Consider the following 23,840-nt stretch of genomic DNA (forward strand, 5'->3'; position numbering starts at 1 on the left):
ACAGTATATATTTTTTTATGTTTAAAACATACCGTATACTTGCAGTGAAGCCGCTCAACAGCTACATCACATTAATCATCTAACCAACTCCCACCCAGAGCGACACACAGAAGCAACCAGGGTGGCTGCTGAGGGGAGGATGGCCCTGGTTGCTTTTGTGTGTCGCTCTGGATGTGAGTCTGTTAGATGACTAATGTGATGCAGTTGTTGAGGAGCTTCAGTGCAAGTATATTGTATGTTTTAAACATGGATCGATGGAATACTCAGTACTTTGTTGAAGCACCTTTGGTAGCGATTACAGCATTGAGTCTTCTTGGGTATGATGCTACAAACTTCGCACACCTGTATTTGGGGAGTTTCTCTCATTCTTCTCTGCAGATCCTCTCAAGCTCTGTCAGGTTGGATGGGAAGCGTCACTGACCACCTATTTTCAGGTCTTTCCAGAGATGATAGATCGGGTTCAAGTCCGGGCACTGGCTGGGCCACTAAAGGACATTCAGAGACTTGTACCAAAGTCGGTCCTGCGTTGTCTTGGCTGTGCTTAGGGTCGTTGTCCTGTTGGAAGGTGAACCTGTCTGATGTCCTGAGCGTTCTGGTGCAGGATTTCATCTAGGATCTCTCTTGGTTTCATCAGACCAGAGAATCTTGTTTCTAATGGCCTGAGAGTCTTTAGATGCCCTTTGGCAAACTCCAAGCGGGCTGTCATGTGCCTTTTACTGAGGAGTGGCTTCCGTCTGGCCACTCTACCATAAAGGCCTGATTTTTGTGCTGCAGAGATGGATGTCCTTCTGGAAGGTTCTCCTATCTCCACGGAGGAACTCTACAGCTCTGTCCATCTGGTTCTTGTTCACCTTCCTGACCAAGGCCCTTCTCCCCCGATTGCTCAGTTTGCCCGGGTGGCCAGCTCTAGGGAGAATCTTGGTGGTTCCAAATGTATTCTATTTAAGAATGATGGGACCTTCAATGATGGGACCTTCAATGCTGCAGAAGCGCTCAGAGCTCTACAGACAATTCCTTCGATCTCATGGCTTGGTTTTTGCACTGTCAACTGTGGGGCCTTATAAAGACAGGTGTCTGCCTTTCCAAATCATGTCCAATCAATTGAATTTACCACAGGTGTAGAAACATCTCAAGGATGACCAACTGAAACAGGATGCACCTGAGCTGAATTTCGAGTCTCATAGCAAAGGGTCTGAATACTTAAGTAAATAAGGTATTGCTGTTTTTCATTTTTTATAAATTTTCAAAAATGTCTAAAAACCTGTATTTGCTTTATCATTATGGGGTAAAGCTGTAACTTACCAAAATGTGGAAAAGTCAAGGGGTTTGAGTTCTTTCCAAAGACACTGTACAAAGAAATGTCATTTGAAAAAAGGTCAAACAAAACGAAGTGCAGCTAGTTTGCAGTCTTTCCAGCTTCAATTTGAAGTGATTGTGTTGTTGGCTAGCTTCTCTGAACAACAGCGTCCTGAAGAGATATTACATGTTCTACGCCAGGCAAAACCGCTCCTCAATAGCTCATTGTTATGTATGTATCCAAATAAATGTCACTTAGACAAATGCAGCTACTTTTGTTATTCTTTTTTTTTAACGTTTGACGTGATTCTAAGTTCGTTGTAGTTGGCTAGCTAGCAAGCAGTACGGCAATGGAAAATTTAGAACGAACGTCTGGGTCGCGTCCATAGATACAGAACAAAAAGACTGAACGACTGGGTCGCGTCCATAGATACAGAACAAAAAGACTGAACGACTGGGTCGCGTCCATAGATACAGAACAAAAAGAGAACGACATAGATACAGAACAAAAAGACTGAACGACTGGGTCGTGTCCATAGATACAGAACAAAAAGACTGAACGACTGGGTCGCGTCCATAGATACAGAACAAAAAGACTGAACGACTGGGTCGTGTCCATAGATACAGAACAAAAAGACTGAACGACTGAACGACTGGGTCGTGGAACAAAAAGTGAACGACGCGTGTCCATAGATACAGAACAAAAGGACTGAACGACTGGGTCGCGTCCATAGATACAGAACAAAAAGACTGAACGACTGGGACGTGTCCATAGATACAGAACAAAAAGACTGAACGACTGGGTCGTGTCCATAGATACAGAACAAAAAGACTGAACGACTGGGTCGCGTCCATAGATACAGAACAAAAAGACTGAACGACTGGGTCGCGTCTATGGCAACCGAATCAATAAAATGAACAACCAGCAGGCTTGGGTAGCAACCCTAGATTTGTGTTGGGACTATATCTTGTGGAAGGATGAAATAGTATTAATAAATTAATCTAAATAACGTTTTTTTTAATGAAAATATGTCAATCATTATTTTAATATGTTGGTAACCTCTTGTATAAAAGTGAACATGTCCTTGAAGCCGGTGTTTGGAGGATATATTGGCACAGTTCGACTTCGTCTCGGGCTTAACAACACCCGTGCCAATATATCCTGCAAACACTGGCTTATCGGGCATTATCACTTAATTAGAAGGTGTGTGTCTGTGTGATACAATTACCAGGGAAATAGGAAGCTTGCAGGTTCCAGATGCCAGATTGACTGGCCCTTCAGGGGTAATCTCAACGCCATCCTTAAACCAGTGCAGCGCAGTTTCCTTCTTCAGATTATCCACCTGCATTATGAAACAACAGAACCCATACCCCACAGGTAGGTGAACCAGCCCAAACAAAGACGCATGCCTGCATTACAACAACACCATCTGTCAACGCAGGAGAACAACGACTGAGGTGAATCATGCTGACTGTGTTTGTCGTTTAGATTGGCAGTAGCGATAACTCATGCCATCATTTCCATTTAATCTCTTGGCTTAATCTAATTGTACTTTCGGTGAATGTTTAATTACCTTGCAGATGAGTGCCACAGAGCAGTCATCCCCGACATGGACTGACAAAAACTCACTGAAGTGGGGGCCTGGAAAGAGGGCAAGAGAGACAGAAAGGGTGGGAGGGAGAGAGGGGGGGATAGAGGGAGGGAGGGTGAAGAGCGGGCATATGAAGGTCAGATTTCATCAATTGTTTTGCTAATAACACCCTTGTGTCTTTGTAATATCCTTGTAACAATGGGTGGCTTATGGATTTGCAGGTGTGATAACAGTGTGTGGCTGCCATAAATAATGTCAACCATTTTGAAGGAAAAAACCATTATGATATCAAATCATCATCTTAGTATTTGAAATTCATACCTAATTTAAATATTACTCAAATTAATTTCCCAAACACTAGAGGACTGCATAATGATTTCCCAAACACTAGAGGACTGCATAATGATTTCCCAAACACTAGAGGACTGCATAATGAATTTCCCAAAGACTAGAGGACTGCATAATGAATTTCCCAAACACTAGAGGACTGCATAATGAATTTCCCAAACACTAGAGGACGGCATAATGCATTTCCCAAAGACTAGAGGACTGCATAATGAATTTCCCAAAGACTAGAGGACTGCATAATGAATTTCCCAAAGACTAGAGGACTGCATAATGAATTTCCCAAACACTAGAGTACTGCATAATGAATTTCCCAAACACGGCATAATGCATTTCCCAAAGGACTGCATAATGAATTTCCCAAACACTAGAGGACTGCATAATGATTTCCCAAACACTAGAGGACTGCATAATGAATTTCCCAAACACTAGAGGACGGCATAATGCATTTCCCAAAGACTAATGAATTTCCCAAAGACTAGAGGACTGCATAATGAATTTCCCAAACACTAGAGTACTGCATAATGAATTTCCCAAAGACTAGAGGACTACATATTTTGAAACACTGTTACCGTCTTTCACTCTGACGTACTCGCTCCTTTGGTGTTCTGCGTCAGCGAGAGCTGCCTTGAAATCTACAACCCAAACAAAGTGATACAGGGGATAAGTCCTGGATCTCTTATGGAGCCCAACCCTGGATTAGAGCACAACCCCCACAGCAGACAGGCTCTCACCAGCTCCGATAAGCACCAGAGAGGACTGTCCTCTGGCTTTGCCATCCTCGATCTGAACAGTAAAGGTGCCCTCGCTATCCTCTGTGAAATGATCCAGCACAAACTCAATGATGCCAGCCTCAACGTCATGACTCGCATGATTTGGCTGAGAACACAGAAGAAGACACCAAGAAAGTTTACATGAGAGGACTCTATTAAGTGAATGTTGAGGAATCGTAATGGGCGAATCCAATGATGTGGATATGTTGTGTAATCCACTCTAGTCTTGGCTTAAAAGTCTATTCATGCCATGACATAGTGATGATAGAGTAGAATGAATAGTACAAAGAGAAACAAAGTTGTCTGTGCAAGTCCATTGTGAGTTCAATTACAGTGTTGTGTCTGAAACTACACCCTATTTCCTGTATAGTGCACTACTTTTGACCAGAGACCCATAGGGTCAGCCTCCTAGAACCTCTAGTCAGGAGTTGTGCACTGTATGCCAAAAAGGTGTCTAAAGATGTGCACTAAATAAGGAATGGGGGTCAAAAGTGCACTATGTCGGGAATAGGGCACCATTTCGGACAAAGACAGTATGTCGGTTTAGAGTTGACAGGAATAAGGAGGAGAGTCTTACATTAGTCGGTGAGAGTTCATTGTTGTTAGCTAAGAACTTATAGGTGACAGCAGAGGAGATGTGCTCAGCCTGCAGCCAGAAGCGCATGCGGCCGCGCTCCAGAATCTTGTAGGCCAGCTGAGTCTTTAGAGGGATCACTGTGGAAGCAGAAACAATAATGGAAGAAGGTGATGCAAATAGAGGTAGGTTTTGTGATAGAAATGGCATTTGTTCAAAGGAAGACATTTCCCTTCTCAAAGCATAAGAATAAGCTGTGATGAGCCACATGCTAAAAACGTTGATGGAGTGAGGGCTGACAAAAACTATTTTCTGGGATTAACAGTTGTCTCCTCTATGTGGTTTACATGGAACTACAGTGCCTTGCGAAAGTATTCGGCCCCCTTGAACTTTGCGAGCTTTTGCCACATTTCAGGCTTCAAACATAAAGATATAAAACTGTATTTTTTTGTGAAGAATCAACAACAAGTGGGACACAATCATGAAGTGGAACGACATTTATTCAGTCTCAGGTCTTTTGCAGACTCCATCAGGTTTTCTTCCAGAATGGTCCTGTATTTGGCTCCATCCATCTTCCCATCAATTTTAACCATCTTCCCTGTCCCTGCTGAAGAAAAACAGGCCCAAACCATGATGCTGCCACCACCATGTTTGACAGTGGGGATGGTGTGTTCAGGGTGATGAGCTGTGTTGCTTTTACGCCAAACATAACGTTTTGCATTGTTGCCAAACAGTTCAATTTTGGTTTCATCTGACCAGAGCACCTTCTTCCACATGTTTGGTGTGTCTCCCAGGTGGCTTGTGGCAAACTTTAAACAACACTTTTTATGGATATCTTTAAGAAATGGCTTTCTTCTTGCCACTCTTCCATAAAGGCCAGATTTGTGCAATATACGACTGATTGTTGTCCTATGGACAGAGTCTCCCACCTCAGCTGTAGATCTCTGCAGTTCATCCAGAGTGATCATGGGCCTCTTGGCTGCATCTCTGATCAGTCTTCTCCTTGTATGAGCTGAAAGTTTAGAGGGACGGCCAGGTCTTGGTAGATTTGCAGTGGTCTGATACTCCTTCCATTTCAATATTATCGCTTGCACAGTGCTCCTTGGGATGTTTAAAGCTTGGGAAATCATTTTGTATCCAAATCCGGCTTTAAACTTCTTCACAACAGTATCTCGGACCTGCCTGGTGTGTTCCTTGTTCTTCATGATGCTCTCTGCGCTTTTAACGGACCTCTGAGACTATCACAGTGCAGGTGCATTTATACGGAGACTTGATTACACACAGGTGGATTGTATTTATCATCATTAGTCATTTAGGTCAACATTGGATCATTCAGAGATCCTCACTGAACTTCTGGAGAGAGCTTGCTGCACTGAAAGTAAAGGGGCTGAATAATTTTGCACGCCCAATTTTTCAGTTTTTGATTTGTTAAAAAAGTTTGAAATATCCAATAAATGTCATTCCACTTCATGATTGTGTCCCACTTGTTGTTGATTCTTCACAAAAAATACAGCTTTATATCTTTATGTTTGAAGCCTGAAATGTGGCAAAAGGTCTCAAAGTTCAAGGGGGCCGAATACTTTCGCAAGGCACTGTATGTGGTTTACATGAACCCGCATTACCAGTCTACAACAGCACACACGCCTCTACAGTATATACCCATTATACAAGCAAAACAAAACTACGAAAATTGACCTTTTACCCTGAGCTGTGTATTCCAAATGGTTATTTGATGGGAACCAATTATTTATGAGAGTGAAAATAGAAAATGACCTGACAAAGATCCAACTCTGATCTTTTTTGTGTGTCTGATTAAATCACAATGGGAACATACCAGAGTAGCGGACATTCCTTTTCTCTTTGAAAATAGAAAAGCCATTTAAATCATTCAGAACAAAACCTACCTGGGTGTCGAATACCATAGCTCTTTGCCAGCATTTTCTCCAGCTCTGTAATAGAGGTAAACAAGGGAGAGTGTATTTCAGCATTGTAATGATCCAATATCATCCACAGCGATTCCTTTTTACATGGAACTTCATCATACATTTCGACAGTAACAGTTGTCTGCACTGCACAAGACCAGACATGCATGTCCCGTATCACGGCATCATATCATATTTATGAAAAACAGTGAAAGGCACCACTATTGTTTCTGACTCCAACATCTGCCGTATAACGACATGCTGTTGTGTTGATTTAGATGTACTAGTACAGTATGCATGCATGTATGGACTAAATCTATTTTATACCATGATCCTGAATGAGGGTTATAAATAAGTAACCTCCTGTTTATGATCGACCCCCAGCCAGGGCCTACCTTCGGCATGGATTTCATGGCTGGCAGAAACACCATCAGTGTTAGTTACAGCAACGGAGAAGCAACCCATATCCCCCTGGTCTGGGTGTTTGAAAATAAGCTTAGAGCTAGAAATAAATAAATAAAGACGCACCATTAGATAATATAGAAATAAATAAATAAATAAATAAAGATACACCATTGGATAATATAGAAATCAAAACAGCCACACCATTGGATAATATAGAAATAAATTAATAAAAGACACACCATTGGATAATGTAGAAATAAATACATAAATAAAGACACACCATTGGATAATATAGAAATAAACAAAGGCACACCATTGGATAATGTAGAAATAAATAAAAGGCACACCACTGGATACTGTAGAGCCCAGGAGATACTGAGCACATCAATGTGAGTATATTACACACTTCTGAATCACTACTGATAATTCTTGAACGTTTTGTTTTGTTGAAATATATTTTATCTGTTGACAAGTTTGGTGCATAGCTTACATATTGCCCTCTGTTTTGATGACAATGCCTTTGGAGAAGTCAGTGATTTCCTTGTAGAATTTCTTCCACACAAAGTGGGAGCTCTCTGTAATTTGACAACTTTCAAATGACAGGATGAAGTCACCTGACTCCTCGTCCACTGTGCAGGTCATCTCCTGGGCACCTTTTGGAGTGACAAAGCAAAGAGTGAAGTTGACAGGCAACAGCAATAAACATCTGGGAGTGCAGCATCCTAGAGATGTGTGTTTTGGTACAGTCATAGTAGGGTAGTACAGCATCCTAGAGATGTGTGTTTTGGTACAGTCATAGTAGGGTAGTGCAGCATCCTAGAGATGTGTGTTTTGGTACAGTCATTGTAGGTAGTACAGCATCCTAGAGATGTGTTTTGGTACAGTCATAGTAGGGTAGTATGTTCATTATATGTTCACAGACTATTTCTGCATTTATGTTCTGCATCCTCTGTTGAATGAATACCTAGAGAGTTGTGAAAATGACTTTTCTCTGATCTCAACCAGCCTTGTGCTTGAGTCGCTGATGTCCCTGCAGAATACAACACTGCCCTCTGCAGGTCGCCTGCTGGTCTGCACCTTCTCACTTCAACATCTCTACCGAGCTCCATATGAGTCATCTATTTTTCTCTACTCCCACGTCCTCCCAATGTTCCTTATCGACAGAAGCACAGACTACCCCTCCCTAAGCCCCTCCTCATAACCCTGTCTAGTGTACTACACACCCTGTGGTATTACTCTCCTAATCTAAGTCCCATTTTAATGGGAATCCTGACCCAAATAAACATTCTCTGTGGAACACACTGAACGAATGCTGCTCTGCTCTAAGCCACATTGATGCGCAGCATAGGGAATTGTGTCTGTTTGTGTCTGTCCAACAGTACCTTTCACTGCTTTGGCAACCACAGGGTTAGAAGCCAAGGAAGGCTTGCCGGCACCTTCAGCGTTCGCCGCGCGCACTCTGAACACATAGGACACTCCAACTTCCAGCCCAGTCACCTGAAAACGAGGAGGACTGTCAAATGTGCTGACACATTGTCATAACGCAGGTATTCTAGGAATACCCTCTGTACCTTGTGGTAGCGGTGACTGACAGCGTGGCTCTCGTTGGAACAGTGCCATTCATCTGAGCCTTTCTTTGCAAAGTCAACAAAGTAGCCTGTGATCGGGCTGGCGCCGGTGTAGACGGGAGCCTTCCACTCCACCAACACAGAGTCATCACGGATCTCGCAGAAAGTCATGTCATAGGCTGGACCTGAAATTCAGAGTGCAGTAAATGTGCAAAAATGACAGACAAGCAGTTCTTCATGTCAGACGTAAGTCAGAGCACATACGTCAGACTGTGTAATGTCTATGTGCTTCTGTTTTAACGATTGATGTTGGAAGTGGTACCGGCGATAAGCTTCTGCTTGAATACACCTATTCCATAATTCATGAAAAATTATGAGATATGCATTAATGGTTTAATTATGCAACGGTATTTGCATGTAAAATGATCTTCACTTCTTTGAACTATGCACACTTCATCTTTAAAATATAAACTTTTTTTAGAGAGGTTTTCGGTACTGTACCTGGCTCGGGTATGGTCCAGGCATCACAATGGAAGGCCTTGCTGGGGGCAGAGGGGGCACCAAGACCAGCAAGACTTCCACCATAAACCATGAACTCATAGACTGCACCTGCACTCAGATGTTCAACCTGTGGTTGTGAAGGAAAGTACTAAAATGGTTACAACTAATTGAACTGCAATAGATTCCATATGATCCTACACTATCTACACTAAAGGTGACATCTAGGACCTTAAAGGGTTCTACGGATGTCCCCATTAGGAAAACCCTTTTTGGTTCCAGGTAAAAACCTTTTTTTGTTTCAGGTAGAACCCTCTATGGAAAGGGTTCTACATTGAACTGAAAAGGGCATGGAACCAAAAAGGGTTCTGCAAAGAGTTATCCTATGGGGACAGCCGAAGAACCCTTTTAGGTCCTAGAAAGCACCTTTTGTTCTAAGAGTGTATAATCCTAACCATTACAGATGTCTTTAGATGACTCAGGTCGATCAGATTTGTACCTTGAACAGCCGCTCTTTGATTGGTGGGATGTTGATCTCTCTCCATGTGTGTTCTCCGTGCCTGTGTTTGTCAATGTAGTATTCAACCACCGGAGAGCCACCGGAGTGGACTGGGTGCTTCCAGTTCAGAACCATAGACTCTCCGTCACAGGCCAGCAGAGCAATGTCATATGGAGCAGAGGGAGTCGCTGCACACAGAGTTTACAAGTGTCTTAAACATGTATCATGATTAGGGCCCTGTTTTTTGGGCCCTGTTTTAATCATGTCACATGACCTGGATTGGAAATATTGCAGGGTTCTCTACACTCTTAGAAAAAAAGGTGCTATATGGAACCAAAAAGGGTTCTTCGGCTCTCCCCATAGAAAAACTCTTTGAAGAACCCCTTTTGGTTCCAGGTAGAAACTTTTTGGTTCCAGGTAGAACCTTTGTGGGTTCCATGTGGAACCCTTTCCACAGAGGGTTCTACCTGGAACACAAAAGAGTTCTACCTGGAACCAAAAAGGGTTCTAACTGGAACCAAAAAGAGTTATCCTTTGGGGAAAGCTGCAGAACCCTTTCAGAACCTATTTTTCTAAGAGTTTATGGTTATGGTTGTTAAGGCTTTCGGTAGCATGAATAATACATTAATTTTAGTGCATAATGCCGCCAACTAGCATGTAGCCTAGCGTTTCAGCACGTTGGGCCAGTAACCGAAAGGTCGCTGGTTCAAATCCCAGAGCCAACTAGGTGAAAAATTGGTCGGTGTGCTCTTAAGCAAGGCACTTAACCTTAATTGCTCCTATAAGTCACTCTGGATAAGAGCATCTGCTAAATGTAAATATGATAATTGTTGTTAAAAAACCCTGCAATCCACATAGCTTGGAGTATCGTCAATGAGTTTAGAAATGTATGGTTTGATGAAACAATCTGCAGTTGTTGGTTGAATGTCCCAAAGGAACTCTACGAACCAACGGTTTGTTTTTGACTCAGATTGCCTAAATTATTCACATCATTTGGACATTGAGAAAAGTACACGATGACAGGCTCAAATCCAATAGGCTCCCAGGCTGTCCTGCTGAAACGTGTGAATAGGAAGAATGACGGTCCTCTTCATTTATTGGAGACATTTATTTAATGATACGATGCTTGTGATGATATAATCATTAGATATTCAGCCGACTTAAGGCATCAAAGTTAGATGCCTTTGTGTGTCTTACTTCTGGACAGCTACCAATGGCCTTGAAGAAAGTCTTGACAACATTGCTACAATTTATTCACTGTGATCATTCACAGAGAAAAGAGCCTCCAGCTAAGCACAGTGGGTCGCTAAAATTTAGTATTTGCAATTTTCTTCTTTGTTACTGTTGCTACTGCCATATTGAATGCAGCACTTTTTCCACCTGGTTGGAATCTCGACAAATGACAAGTGTATTCTGTCTGCTGTGTGTGTGTGTGTGTGTGTGTGTGTGTCCATACTCACTGAGTGCAGCTTTGACAGAGAGGGGGGAGGACTCCTGTGATTCATCACTAAGACCCAGCTCATTGATGGCTTGCACACGGAAAGCATATGTCTCACCAGTGGTCAAACCTTGAACCACAAACCTAATCAAAAATAGCAAATTAAGCAAAATCTCAATACATCATTACATGATGAATGAAATCACACTTCAAATAATAAGTACAGTGCCTTGCAAAAGTATTCATCCGCCTTGGCCTTTTTCCTATTTTGTTGCATTACAACCTGTAATTTAAATAGATTTTTAATTGGATTTCATGTAATGGACATACACAAAATAGTCCAAATTGGTGAAGTGAAATTTAAAAAATTACTTGTTTAAAAAAAATCTAAAAAATGTAAAAAAAATCTAAAAAATAAAAAACAGAAGAGTGGTGCGTGCCTATGTATTCACCCCCTTTTCTATGAAGCCACTAAATAAGATCTGGTGCAACCAATTACCTTCAGAAGTCACATAATTAGTTAAATAAAGTCCACCGGTGTGCAATCTAAGTGTCACATGATCTAAGTATATATACACCTGTTCTGAAATGCCCCAGAGTCTGCAACACCACTAAGCAAGGGGCACCACCATCTGAAACTCCAAAACTTCCGAAACTTTGAACATCCCACAGAGCACCATTAAATCCATTATAAAAAAATTGAAAGAATATGGCACCACAACAAACGTGCCTAGGGAGGGTCGCCCACTAAAACTCATGGACCAGGCAAGGAGGGCATTAATCATAGAGGCAACAAAGAGACCAATGATAACCCTGAAGGAGCTGAAAAGCTCCACAGCAGAGATTGGAGTATCTGTCCATAGGACCACTTTAAGCCGTACACTCCACAGAACTGGGCTTTACGGAAGACTGGACAGAAAAAAGCCATTGCTTTAAGAAAAAAATAAGCAAACACTTAGTATTTGGTGTTCGCCAAAAGGCATGTGGGAGATTCCCCAAACATATGGAAGAAGGTACTTTGGTCCGATGAGACTAAAATTCAGCTTATTGGCCATCAAGGAAAACGCTATGTCTGGCGCAAACCCAAAACCTCTCATCACCCCGAGAAACCCATCCATGTTTTTCATCGGCAGGGACTGGGAATTGAAGGAATGATGGATGGCTCTAAATACAGGGAAATTCTTGAGGGAAACCTGTTTGTCTTCCAGAGACTAGACTGGGACGGAGGTTCACCTTCCAGCAGGACAATGACCCTAAGCATACTGCTAAAGCAACACTTGAGTGGTTTAAGGGGAACATTTAAATGTTTTGGAATGGCCTAGTCAAAGCCCATACCTCAATCAAATTGAGAATCTGTGGTATGACTTAAAATTGCTGTACATCAGCGGAACCCATCCAACTTGAAGGAGCTGGAGCAGTTTTGTCTTGAAGAATGGGAAAAAATCCCAGTGGCTAGATGTGCCAAGCTTATAGAGACATACCCCAAGAGACTTGCAGCTGTAATTGCTGCAAAAGGTGGCTCTACAAAGTATTGACTTTGGGGGGTGAATAGTTATGCATGCTCAAGTTTTCTGTTTTTTGTCTTATTTTTTGTTTGTTTCACAATAAAAAATATTTTGCAACTTCAAAATATTTTGCATCTTCAAAGTGGTCGGCATCAAATGATACAAACCCCCAAATAGTCAATTTTAATTCCAGGTTGTAAGGCAACAAAATAGGAAAAATGCCAAGCAGAGTGAATACTTTCGCAAGCCACTGTACAAGACAGAATACATACTTGTTGTTCTTGTGAGGTTTGTGGTTAGCTGAACCCCAGTCCTTGGAGCCTTTTACACACACATCGATGTAGTAGCCAATAAGATTATTAGGCTCCTTGGGTTCAGCCCATTGGATAAGAAGAGATGTATCAGTCTCCCTTGTGGCAACCACCTGACCAGGAGCGGAGGGGACCCCTACAGTAGATTAATAAGGCGTGGTTAATGTCTAAGGCATCTATAACTTACTTTAGATGAAGGACAATTTAATTTTTTTGCTAAATCTGTAATATATGGGTGCAAATGACTTTTTAAACATTTTTCCAGAGTAACTTTTTTCAAATTCTACCCTTGACTATTGCTATGCTTTGCAGGGAGTTTGACATTTAGAGAAAATACTTGAGAACAACCTTGTGGGGGACTTTAAGAGATAGCTATAAAGCCACTGAAGAGGACCTTCTTACCGCGCAGCTCTTGAGTCTGAATGGGCTCTGTGGGCTCAGAGGCTTCACTGCTGCCGTACATGTTTGCAGCCAGCACGCGGAACAAGTACTGTTTTCCCTCAGACAAATCGAACACGGCATAGCGAGGAGATCTCACGGGTACCTGAGTGTTTACCCTCTGCCATGCACCGCTCTCGGCCAAGCACTGTGAGGGAAGAGCCCCAAAGACAACATTTACACTCTGTAACAACATCCACAGATACTGTCAAACGCAATGGAGAAGAAGACATAACCCCAATTCATTATGTAGACCTCAACCATTCATTCGATTTGAATCCTGACCCTACTTGTCATTGCCCTTGATTATTCTATTGAAGTGGGATCCCAGAAAGATTTCATGTGTTTTAGAGGACACAAATCTAGTGATTCCATGTTGAAATGTGTCTCTATTCTGTTGCTGCAAAATGTGGGTAAAAAATAAAGGTGAGAGAGCAGAGAGAGACCAACCTTCTCAATATAGTACCACACTGGGGCCTGGCCCTGATAAGGAGCAGGTTTCCAGCTGAGGACAACATATGTTCGGTCAGTCTCTGAAGCGTACAACTTGGAGGGGGTTCCTGGTACTTTCTTCCCATCTACAGACACAAGACATCACAAAGAATTCACAAACTGTTTTTTGCCCAAGTGGGAGCATTCCCCCGAGTTGTCTATACACATACAGTGCCAGCCAAAGGTTTGGACACACCTACTCATTCAAGGGTTTTTCTTTATTTTGACTATTTTCTACATTATAGAATAATAGTGAAGACATCAAAACTATGTAATAAAACATATGTTATCATGTAGTAAACATTGTTTTGTTTACTACAGGATTCCATATGTGTTATTTCATGTATATAAATATTTTTTTTAAATAATTTTTTATTGAATATTAAAACATACAATTTACTTGCAGTGAAGCCGCTCAACATCTACATCCCATTCAGTCATCTAACAGACTCCCATCTAGAGCGACCCACAGAAGCAACCAGAGTCAACTCAAGGGCACGTCGTCAGATCTCCCATAAGGTCAAAAAAGGGGACCAGAACCAGCAACCTATCAGCTACCAGCCCAAGCTCCCAACCACCAGGCCACCAGCCCTACAAGATCCCCCCCACAGCCCCCCCCCCTTGAGAAAAATAAAATAAAATAATTCCATTATTGCTAAATATTGAGACAGAGAGCAGCTGATTAGTAGCCTAGTGGTTAAGAGCATTGGGTCAGTAACCAAAAGGTTACTGGTTTGAATCCCTGAGCTGACTGGGTAAAACAAACCTGTCAATGTACCCTTGAGCAAGGCACTTAACCCTAATTGCTCCTGTAAGTCGCTCTGGATAAGAGTGTCTGCTAAATAACTAAAATGTAAAAGATGTGACAGTTGTTGTACAGATGTTAGGCATGGTACAATGTGAGGGCTAATGATATGGCAATATTGTAAAGGGGGAGTTGGACCTCCTTTCAGTGTCTGATGAGGTACACAGAAATAAGCATAGAAAAGTAATATCATGACTTCTTAGAAGAACATCAAAGATTTTTGCATCAAACGAGTTGATCGAGATTCAAGGACCCCCATACATCATAGAAAACCATGTAGTACCTTCAACGTCGACGTGGTAAATTACAACGTCAAGTTTTCCACCCAACTTGATGGCTGTCAAAACAAAGATAAAAACAGAAAAGTATATACGTTTCATTTGATTCTAGAGAATACATGAACTCACAAGGTAAAGTTTAAGATGTCATCACCACATTACCATGGAGTCTTTCAAATTCAGTGGGGTCCAGGGCGGCGATGGGGTCAGATATTCTGGAGGGCTTGCTGATGCCGTGTGAGTTTATTGCCCGCACACGGAAATAGTAGGAGTGGCCCTCGAACAGGCCAGGCACAGGATATTTACAGATCTTAATGGGGGAGTCATTGCACTGCACCCAATTTTTAGTTCCAGTTTCACATCTGAAACAAAATGAGGAAAATTGGTTCATCTCCCCAAATCCATCTCTGAAGAGGACATTTTGGCTGATATAGCTACATTATCCTGTCACCAGCTACGAACAGTGGTGGAAGAGTATAGGTTGTAATTTGCAGATTTGTCTCCAATTTTGGAGCCTAGATTGTTATGTGATTATAAGAAGAAGAAGAAAATGAAAGTATATAACGGGTTCCTGATGTTTTTCCTGGTCAGATCATGGCATCTGGAAAAAGTAGCAGGAAATATTCACATTAGATTCCCATTTCAACACCTTCCGTTACCTATCTACAAAGTATCCGATGATGGGGCCTTCAGTGGTGGTGTTGGGAGGCTTCCAGGACACGATGACATAATCTCTGTTGGCGTCATGGATCTTGATGTCCATAGGGGCACCTGGAGCTCCAGGCACTGGGGGAGGACCATCTGACACAGGGACAAAAAGCAAGTCACATCTTCATACTCTGTCAAAGTACATCATGCCATAGCCAATTATTAAGGTCGTCACTAGTTACTACATCCACAAATGGCTAAACACCGCTTATTTCTACAGTTTATTTTCTTTAAATCTGACCTAACCCTAACATTAACCATATGCCTAACCCTAACCTTCAATTAAGACCAAAAAGCACATTTTTGAATTCATGAATTTTTACAATATAGCCAATTTTGACTTTTGGCTGTTGTGACTACTGACAACCCTGTATTTAGCGAGTTGGGCCAATGCGGTTTATGAATTGTGATGCATTTACATGACACTATAAAATTATATGGCAGCCATGTTAGCTCCCCATTGACATTACATGGGGAATATTTAAACAATACTAACTGAATGTCTAGAACTAGAAAAACATTCAAAATTCAAAAATTCAAAATTCAAAAATGATATTCCAAAAGTTGGCTTCACTCTCTATTCTAAAAGTTGGCCTAACTGTAAATATATGGCTTTGAATCACACAATACCTGAAAGTCCCTGTGAACAGAACCATCAAAGGACCAAATCAGCTTTTTTGAAAGATATCAGAATATTACTGACACTACAATTTTTAAAGTAGCTGCATTGCTGGTACACACAGAGGGGGTATAGCTACAAACAGGGGCGCAACTTTGGTTTTAGATATATATATTTTTTTTATCCAGTCGGATAAACAGTCCAAACAGCCTACCCGACCGCTTGGAGGCGTCCGCATGGTCCTAAAGCAAACCGTTGCCTTGTTTTGTATCACATTCCAATGATAAAACTGGGGGGGACAAAAATGCAATTTCAGAAGTTAGTTGGGGACGTCCCCCCGTCACCAGTGAAAGTTGCGCCCCTGGCTACAATTCTCAAAGTTAGTTGTTGTTTTACCTGCACAGGAAACAAATGCACTGTGGACCGCATCTCCCCCCTTTGTAACCATACGGAGTGAGTAGACACCCTCATCATCCTTGTTCAGGTGAGGCAGGGTCAGCTTGGTCTCGCCTCTAGCAGACTCTATCTTCACCCACTTGGAGTCTGACAGCCGATGATCTGACACAAAAAAACAGCAACATTAAAAAGTGAGAACCTGTCAGTAGCTGAAGTTACAAAACTGGCCTAGTAAATCGTCGGTTATTGAGAGCGTTATGATCGTAAGAGAAAATGTGATACCGTCTCTGAACCATTGAGCTTCAGGCTGCAGATTGGTTAGGTTAGGAGTAGCGGTCGTTGTGGCGGCCAAGGTGACTGTGTCTCCCTCTGTTCCAAAGACCGAGCCAAAAGTCTCCAGGAAGGTGATGTTGATCTTGGTGTATTTGATCTCCGGCAACATGGGAACTGCAGAAGACAGTAAAGGAGGACATACTTACAGTATTATGACTCTATTTCAGTAACATCATTATAGAGCACCATGATCACAATTATTTTCTGCAACCATGCAATTACATACACTTTGAAAGAGAGTGAGCGCTCTGAATTATTCTAAAGATATTGTGACAGTCTGACAAAAACGATCTATGTACCTCAGCATATTCATACCACTTAAATAGCACTCTCTGTCTCCTATTCTCTTTTTAAAGAAGACAAAAGGGCAACTGGTGTTGTGATTAATATATACCAGAGGAGGCTGGTGGACGGAGTTATAGGAGGACAGGTTCATTGTAATGGCTGGAATGGAATTAATGGAACGGTATCAAGCACATCAAACATTTGGAAATAAATCAAAAACAACATTCTTCTAACAAAGCATGTTTGAATTGATATACCTTCTACAGTAGTTTATGTTTGTCTCTCACTATAGTACAACACATTGTTGTGTTGAGTACATTGATTCGTATGTAGGCTACATCTTTACAATTCAAGAAGAATGAGGCCCTATTCAAGCAATCCCCAGTGATTGGATTTGCCTCAACGGTGCTCAGAATCTACTCAGAGGATAAATTAAAGTATCAGAGAGAATACACAGGACAGTTGTGTTGGGTGGACTTACTTGTGTAAGGAAGCCATGCATAGGAAGATGAATGTCCTTCTTCTCTGATCCCTGCAGAACAGACATATTATACACACACAATAACTATGCAACAATACAATACACCATCATGTTGTACGATTATGGTATAAATCAAATAATTACACATACGCTTTCCATTTAAAAGGGGCAATCAGCAGTTGCTCCATAAATGTTTGGACTTATAAGTATATATAACTTCTAATTGCCTCATGAGCTTAGTTTAACTGTCGTACCCCATCAGAACCCAAAATATAATCTTGTTTTACGCCAATGTTTCAAAACGTGGTTAAAACTATAATTGTGATTTCATGGATGTTCAGTCCTTGCATCCATAGCTCTGTCTATGAATTGGGGAGATGTTACATTTCTCCAGCCCCATCCCTCAACTTTTTACCGCAACAGTAGTGGGGAGTATGCTTTATTATTGTGTCCACTGCTGATTGGCTGTTTAAATAAGCATTATATTAAAAACAATGCATTGACAAAACATGTATACTGTCTGTTTTTGCCTTTGCAGACTTACTCTTGACAATGACAGAGGCTTGAGTAGAGACCTGTCCATGAATGTTACCAGCCATAGCAGTGTACTGCGCAGTGTCATCAGTTTCACACCTATAGTGAATACCGGAAGAATACATATTGGAAACTGTACATGAACAAACATAAACATCTCAGCAATACTTAAGGCTTAGACTTTTATCTATTTATTTTTGTTTGTGGATTTATTATTTATTTTTGATTAATTTACTAACCACCAAACATAATTTCATGAGTTGAATTTACAGGATGGTAAACTTTCAAAGGATGATAAATCATGTAGATTATGCAAATTGCTGTTGACTAAAATCAATACTGTGAAATATCAAGACACGGTCCTCATTTGAAATGTTTTTATGGCTCTATTAATGCACAATATTGCACAGCAAATAAATACAGAACATTTAAATACTTTTCTAGCGTCGTATCTTGACCTCTAGAACCACACACTCAAGATCATGGCAGACATTATCAAATGTTTTGAACTCAGGACAGGAGAATAATTCTATGCAGGGGACGAAGAAAAAAACAAGTCCATGAATTCTTCAGGAGATATTCAACATGAGAGGCTTTTAAACATGAATGGCAAACATCTGAAGATTCAAGGGGGGAGAGAAGGCTGAGAATAGTGACAGATATCAGACCTTGACCTTGCACACACTATTTTAAAGCTGTCCACACTCACTTTCCCTCTCTGTCTCCAAACCACGGTTGTTCTCTTTGAGTGTGAAAGGGTTTGAACACTGGGAGAATACAGAGTGGCATTTCTTTATTGAGACCTTTCATTTTGATTTGGAGAGGCAAAAAGTGCTTTGAGACTTGAGAGGGGATCTAGCCTTGGTGCCCCTGACACTCTGACAGCGAGGGGATGCAGTGCTCTTTAAGGAGCTCCAAGATCCAATGACACAGAGCTCAGCACTTCGCAATGAACAGCTGACGAGTCCTCAAGATGAGGGCGGCGCCCAAGAGGGCTTTTGACTAAATTGGAAAAGCTCCACAGCTATAGCTCCACCATTCACAAGACTCCCTTTTGTGGGCACTCGTGTGTTAATTAAGTTAACATTAAACACTGGGATTGTGAGTGAAATGCAGGGAGGCCACAGTGAAAATCCCCAATGTTCCAAAAGCAAAGTCATGATATTGTATCAGATTTTTTAAATGGCCGTGATAAGCTACCGTGATGGGATAATGTTTTGTGGACAAATGGATCTAAATAATAAACAACTCAAATCAATGAGAACATGTGCTTTCTCTCATTGTTTTACCACTGACGGTGTGCATCCATTGTGCCTCCTAATGTCTGAAACACATAGATTAGCTATAGCTGGTAAACCCAAAAAAATCCTACCATGAGAATAACTTACTTGGCAATCTCCAGGGTATGAATTCCAACATTGTCCTGCACATTGTATTTAATTGATGACATGTCAATGCTGACACCATCTTTATACCTGGAGAGAAATCAAGTAGAAGTGGTTGATGGTGAATCTTTCAGTTGGATGTGGTAACACAAAAGTGACCACGTGTGCAGAATATTGTGATCAGACTGTGTATTACCAGAGAGGCTAGCTCACTGAATATGCTACTCTGGAAATTCCTTTGGTCTCTACTGAGTTAGGTACATCAGTTTTTAGTTTTTCTTGTATCTTATTTGTGGAACAATCTTCTAAATGTTCTTAAATGTGATGCTCTGGTGCCTCTAGGGTGATTCAGAAGGTTGAATGACGACCTTATTACTGATGAATGTGATGTTCTGGTGCCTCTAGGGTGATTCAGAAGGTTGACTGAGGACCTTATTACTGATGAATGTGATGTTCTGGTGCCTCTAGGGTGATTCAGAATGCTGATTGAGGACCTTATTACTGATGAATGTGATGTTCTGGTGCCTCTAGGGTGATTTAGAATGCTGATTAAGGACCTTATTACTGATGAATGTGATGTTCTGGTGCCTCTAGGGTGATTCAGAAGGTTGAATGACGACCTTATTACTGATGAATGTGATGTTCTGGTGCCTCTAGGGTGATTCAGAATGCTGATTGAGGACCTTGTTACTGATGAATGTGATGTTCTGGTGCCTCTAGGGTGATTTAGAATGCTGATTAAGGACCTTATTACTGATGAATGTGATGTTCTGGTGCCTCTAGGGTGATTTAGAATGCTGATTAAGGACCTTATTACTGATGAATGTGATGTTCTGGTGCCTCTAGGGTGATTTAGAATGCTGATTAAGGACCTTATTACTGATGAATGTGTTTGTTTTTTATGACCATGTTCTACTTTCTGCTTGCATTTTGTATTTATATTTTGATGTGTGTATTTTCTGTCATTTATGTCATTCATGGCTCGTCTGTAAAAGAGACCTTGGTCTCATCATGACTCCCTGATCAAATAAAGGTTAAATAAATAAAGCTGGTAAATTGGGAGCATATTCAGTGTGCAGGCCTCTCTGTTATTTACAAGTTTACTTCTTTAGCCCAGCACGTACGTTTTTAAGGATGTTCGTAAGACCACAAACATTTCTATAGACTGTGTAATCAGTCTGTACCTTTGCAGGTACCTAAAGTGGTAGCAGGTACCTATAGCAGATACCTAAATGTATCTACAATTTCACCCTGTTTATCAATGAGTCAAATCTCAGGAATGGAGAACAAAACACATTTCTACAGAGACAGTGACAAGTTTAACTATGCTGACATCTTAGCCTCAACTGAAATCAAACACCATCAATCATCTGTAAAACATTGACCATTATTTCACTCCCATAGAGGGAATGTGAGAATAGCACCAGGGGAACAGTTTTCCCTTTGTGCTACACTCTTAGAATAAAAGGTGCTGTCTAGATCCTTAAAGGGTTCTTTGGCTGTTCCCATAGGAGAACCGTTTGAAGAGCCCTTATTGGTTCCAGGTAGAATCCTTTTGGTTCCATTTAGAACCCTTTCCACAGAGGGTTTTACATGGAACACAAAATAGATCTACCTGGAACCGAAAAGGGTTCTACCTACAACCAAAAGGGGTTATCCTATGGGGACAGCTGTAGAACCCTTTTGGAACCTTTTTTTCCTAAGAGTGTACACCAATACAATACCATTTGATATCCATAGATAAACAACTTAGACTGAATCCTTACCATTTCACAAGTGGGGTAGGGTAACCCTCGACCGTACAATATAGTTTCACAGGAGTGTGCTCCCAAACGGTATGGGATCGGAGTGTGGTCAGGAATTGAGGACCCCTTATCATAGACTCCTCACGAACGTACTTCTCAACCATCTTCTTCCGCACCTGAAGACAATATGTAAATGTGACATTTTTACAGTATATGAAACCTCATTAAGTTTTCATCAATATCCTTTTCACCATACTGAGCCAAGCTGAGCTGAGGCGACCTGTACTGCGCCTGCCTGTTTATGCATCCACCATACAGATGTAGGATCTTAATCTGAGCCAGTTTGCTACAACAGGAAAATAATCCTGCAGCAACAGGACATTTGAATTATTACATGGATTATAATTAATGGATAAAAAAATCACAAGGGGAAATCAAGTCAGCAAATTGAAATTACAAACTTCACAAGTCTTTTTAAACCTAAAATACACTACAAGTTTTACATTTCCTGAAAATTCTCCTGCAACAGGGTGATCAAATTAAGATCCTACACCTGTAGTTGCTCGAACCGCGCTTGAGAGGATAATGTGAAAAGAAAATATCGGAGCCTGTACAGTACGGTTTGGCTCAATATGGTGAAAAGAGAACAAGTCTTTTTCCGATCTGATACTAAATATTTCCGCTTGTCTTTTTCAAAATACATTTTTAATTATGGTGACATCTCCCAACAAGACAGATAAGGACCTTACCACTCCCTGGATTCTTGTTTCTTGTTTGTGATGATAATCGTCCTCCACAACCTCAGAGCTATATAAACAAAACAGACATAGTCAAAGCATAATTTACAAAACGTAAAAGCAATTCCAAGTTCACTATTTGTTGGGCATTTATGAAGTCAACATAAACAAGTGTAAGCAGCTAATTATGTTCAAGCAAACAAGCATTTAGGACCAAATCTACATTAAGTAAGGCTCACCGCAGTGAAAAGTCTCTAAGCACCACAAAAAACATCTATGTTAAGTCTAACCATAACAACCATAACAACCATAACAACCATAACAACTAAAGGATGTGCCATACATACAGTAAGCATCTTCTCTACATTTCAATAATCAGCTCATTGCTGAGTAAATATTGTTGTAAAGCTAAAAAGCCCTTCATTTGCATCAAAAGCCCTCTCTCTAATAAAATATAATCACATATTTAGCAGATGTTATTGCGGGTTTTTCAAAATAGCTTCATGTTGACAGAATTCTGATTACATTTCTGTCAGATTATCTAGTGTACTATTTCTTGGGGATGAATCATCAGTCTGTGCATACCTGACAAAATCGGTAGTGAGTGTTGCAACCGAGGACAGATGACTGTTACGCGCTACGCTATTCAGCACTAGGTCAGCACAGTCCCGTTTTGTGAGCTTGTGTGGCATACCACTTCGCAGCTGAGCTGCGGTGCCACGTTGAAAGTCACTGAGCTCTTCAGTATGGGGCATTCTACAGCCAATGTTTGTTTATGGAGATTGCATGGCTGTGTGCTCAATTGTATTCACCTGTCAGCAACAGGTGCAGCTAAAATAGCCAAATCCACTATTTTGAAGGGGTGTCCACATACGTTTGTATCTATACTATATTTCAAAGAGGAAATTACAAACTTCAGAAGCCTTTTCAAACTTCAACTACACTGCAATTTTTAAATGTTTTGCATTGCAGGAAAGTTCTCCTGCAACAGGGTGATCAAACACTCTACATATGTACAAACTAATGTGAGTGTCCTGTCTCTAGTACTGACATAGATTTTTTTTTACATTTGTCATTAAGCAGACCCTCTTATTCCGAGCAATTTACAGCAGTGACTGCATATATTTTCTTACTTAATTACTGACTTTATTGTCCCCATGGGGAAATTTTGTTGCAGTGTCATGTTTAAAGAGGCGTTTAAATACAAAACAAAATTGACAATACAACTTTCATAACAGTTACATACCAATAAAACATAAAAAATAAAAAAAGACTAACCTGCTGGCCTTACTGAGTCATTAGGAACATTAGCCCGAGCTATTTAGGAGGGATATCACACATGGCACAAATGATTGTCAAGTTCTGTTTTTCCTGCTGAGCGGTGCCCTGTATCTGCGCCCAAAGGGGAGTCGTTCAAAGTCCGGGTACAGGGGGTGGCTTGGGTCTAAAATGATTTTGTGAACCTTGGGGTACCAGCCTTACTGGTACCCCATGGGAATCAAACCCACAACCCTGGCGTTGCAAGGACCATGGTCTACCAACTGAGCCACTGTTGATCAATACACAACGCACAAATAAACACACCCCTCGTTGAAGGCAAATAAGTTAAAGGTGTATTACAGAGAAAACCGTTCATTGTACATTGGCAGCTGCATTAGCAGCAGCTAATGGTTATCCATAATAAATACAAATACAAATTGCAAGACAGTGTAGCATGTGTCTCCAGTTTACAGAAGAGAATGTGATCCAGTGATGTAATAGCAGTAGGATGGTTGCATAGTTACATGAGATTAGGCAATTAGCAGGGAACCAACATGTTAGTGAGTTACAAGTGCTCTCTCCAGGTGTAAACTTACCCACTGTTAAAAGCCCAGCTGA

The 23,840-nt window shown here is 41.1% G+C and overlaps 1 protein-coding gene across 1 annotated transcript in view; it reads right to left on the minus strand.

Annotated features, from left to right (window-relative positions):
- The window catches only part of LOC139376934 (myomesin-2-like), a 38,549-nt gene that overhangs the window by 10,391 nt on the left and 4,318 nt on the right, over positions 1–23,840 (minus strand). Inside the window, exons 3-28 of the mRNA XM_071119946.1 lie at positions 21,975–22,032; positions 21,247–21,401; positions 19,484–19,570; positions 18,106–18,194; positions 17,562–17,612; positions 16,745–16,909; positions 16,463–16,624; positions 15,399–15,540; positions 14,902–15,101; positions 14,745–14,798; positions 13,615–13,742; positions 13,129–13,312; positions 12,688–12,862; positions 10,933–11,054; positions 9,473–9,660; positions 8,977–9,103; positions 8,479–8,660; positions 8,290–8,404; positions 7,398–7,560; positions 6,898–7,004; positions 6,485–6,529; positions 4,584–4,720; positions 3,968–4,112; positions 3,806–3,868; positions 2,871–2,938; positions 2,526–2,639 (exon numbers count right to left, since the gene is read on the minus strand). Coding sequence (XP_070976047.1) covers positions 2,526–2,639; positions 2,871–2,938; positions 3,806–3,868; positions 3,968–4,112; positions 4,584–4,720; positions 6,485–6,529; positions 6,898–7,004; positions 7,398–7,560; positions 8,290–8,404; positions 8,479–8,660; positions 8,977–9,103; positions 9,473–9,660; positions 10,933–11,054; positions 12,688–12,862; positions 13,129–13,312; positions 13,615–13,742; positions 14,745–14,798; positions 14,902–15,101; positions 15,399–15,540; positions 16,463–16,624; positions 16,745–16,909; positions 17,562–17,612; positions 18,106–18,194; positions 19,484–19,570; positions 21,247–21,401; positions 21,975–22,032 — 3,226 coding nt within the window. The remainder of the gene's footprint in view (positions 1–2,525; positions 2,640–2,870; positions 2,939–3,805; positions 3,869–3,967; positions 4,113–4,583; positions 4,721–6,484; positions 6,530–6,897; positions 7,005–7,397; positions 7,561–8,289; positions 8,405–8,478; positions 8,661–8,976; positions 9,104–9,472; positions 9,661–10,932; positions 11,055–12,687; positions 12,863–13,128; positions 13,313–13,614; positions 13,743–14,744; positions 14,799–14,901; positions 15,102–15,398; positions 15,541–16,462; positions 16,625–16,744; positions 16,910–17,561; positions 17,613–18,105; positions 18,195–19,483; positions 19,571–21,246; positions 21,402–21,974; positions 22,033–23,840) is intronic.

The sequence above is a fragment of the Oncorhynchus clarkii genome, chromosome 20, assembly GCF_045791955.1.
Source record: "Oncorhynchus clarkii lewisi isolate Uvic-CL-2024 chromosome 20, UVic_Ocla_1.0, whole genome shotgun sequence".
Classification (NCBI taxonomy): domain Eukaryota; kingdom Metazoa; phylum Chordata; class Actinopteri; order Salmoniformes; family Salmonidae; genus Oncorhynchus; species Oncorhynchus clarkii.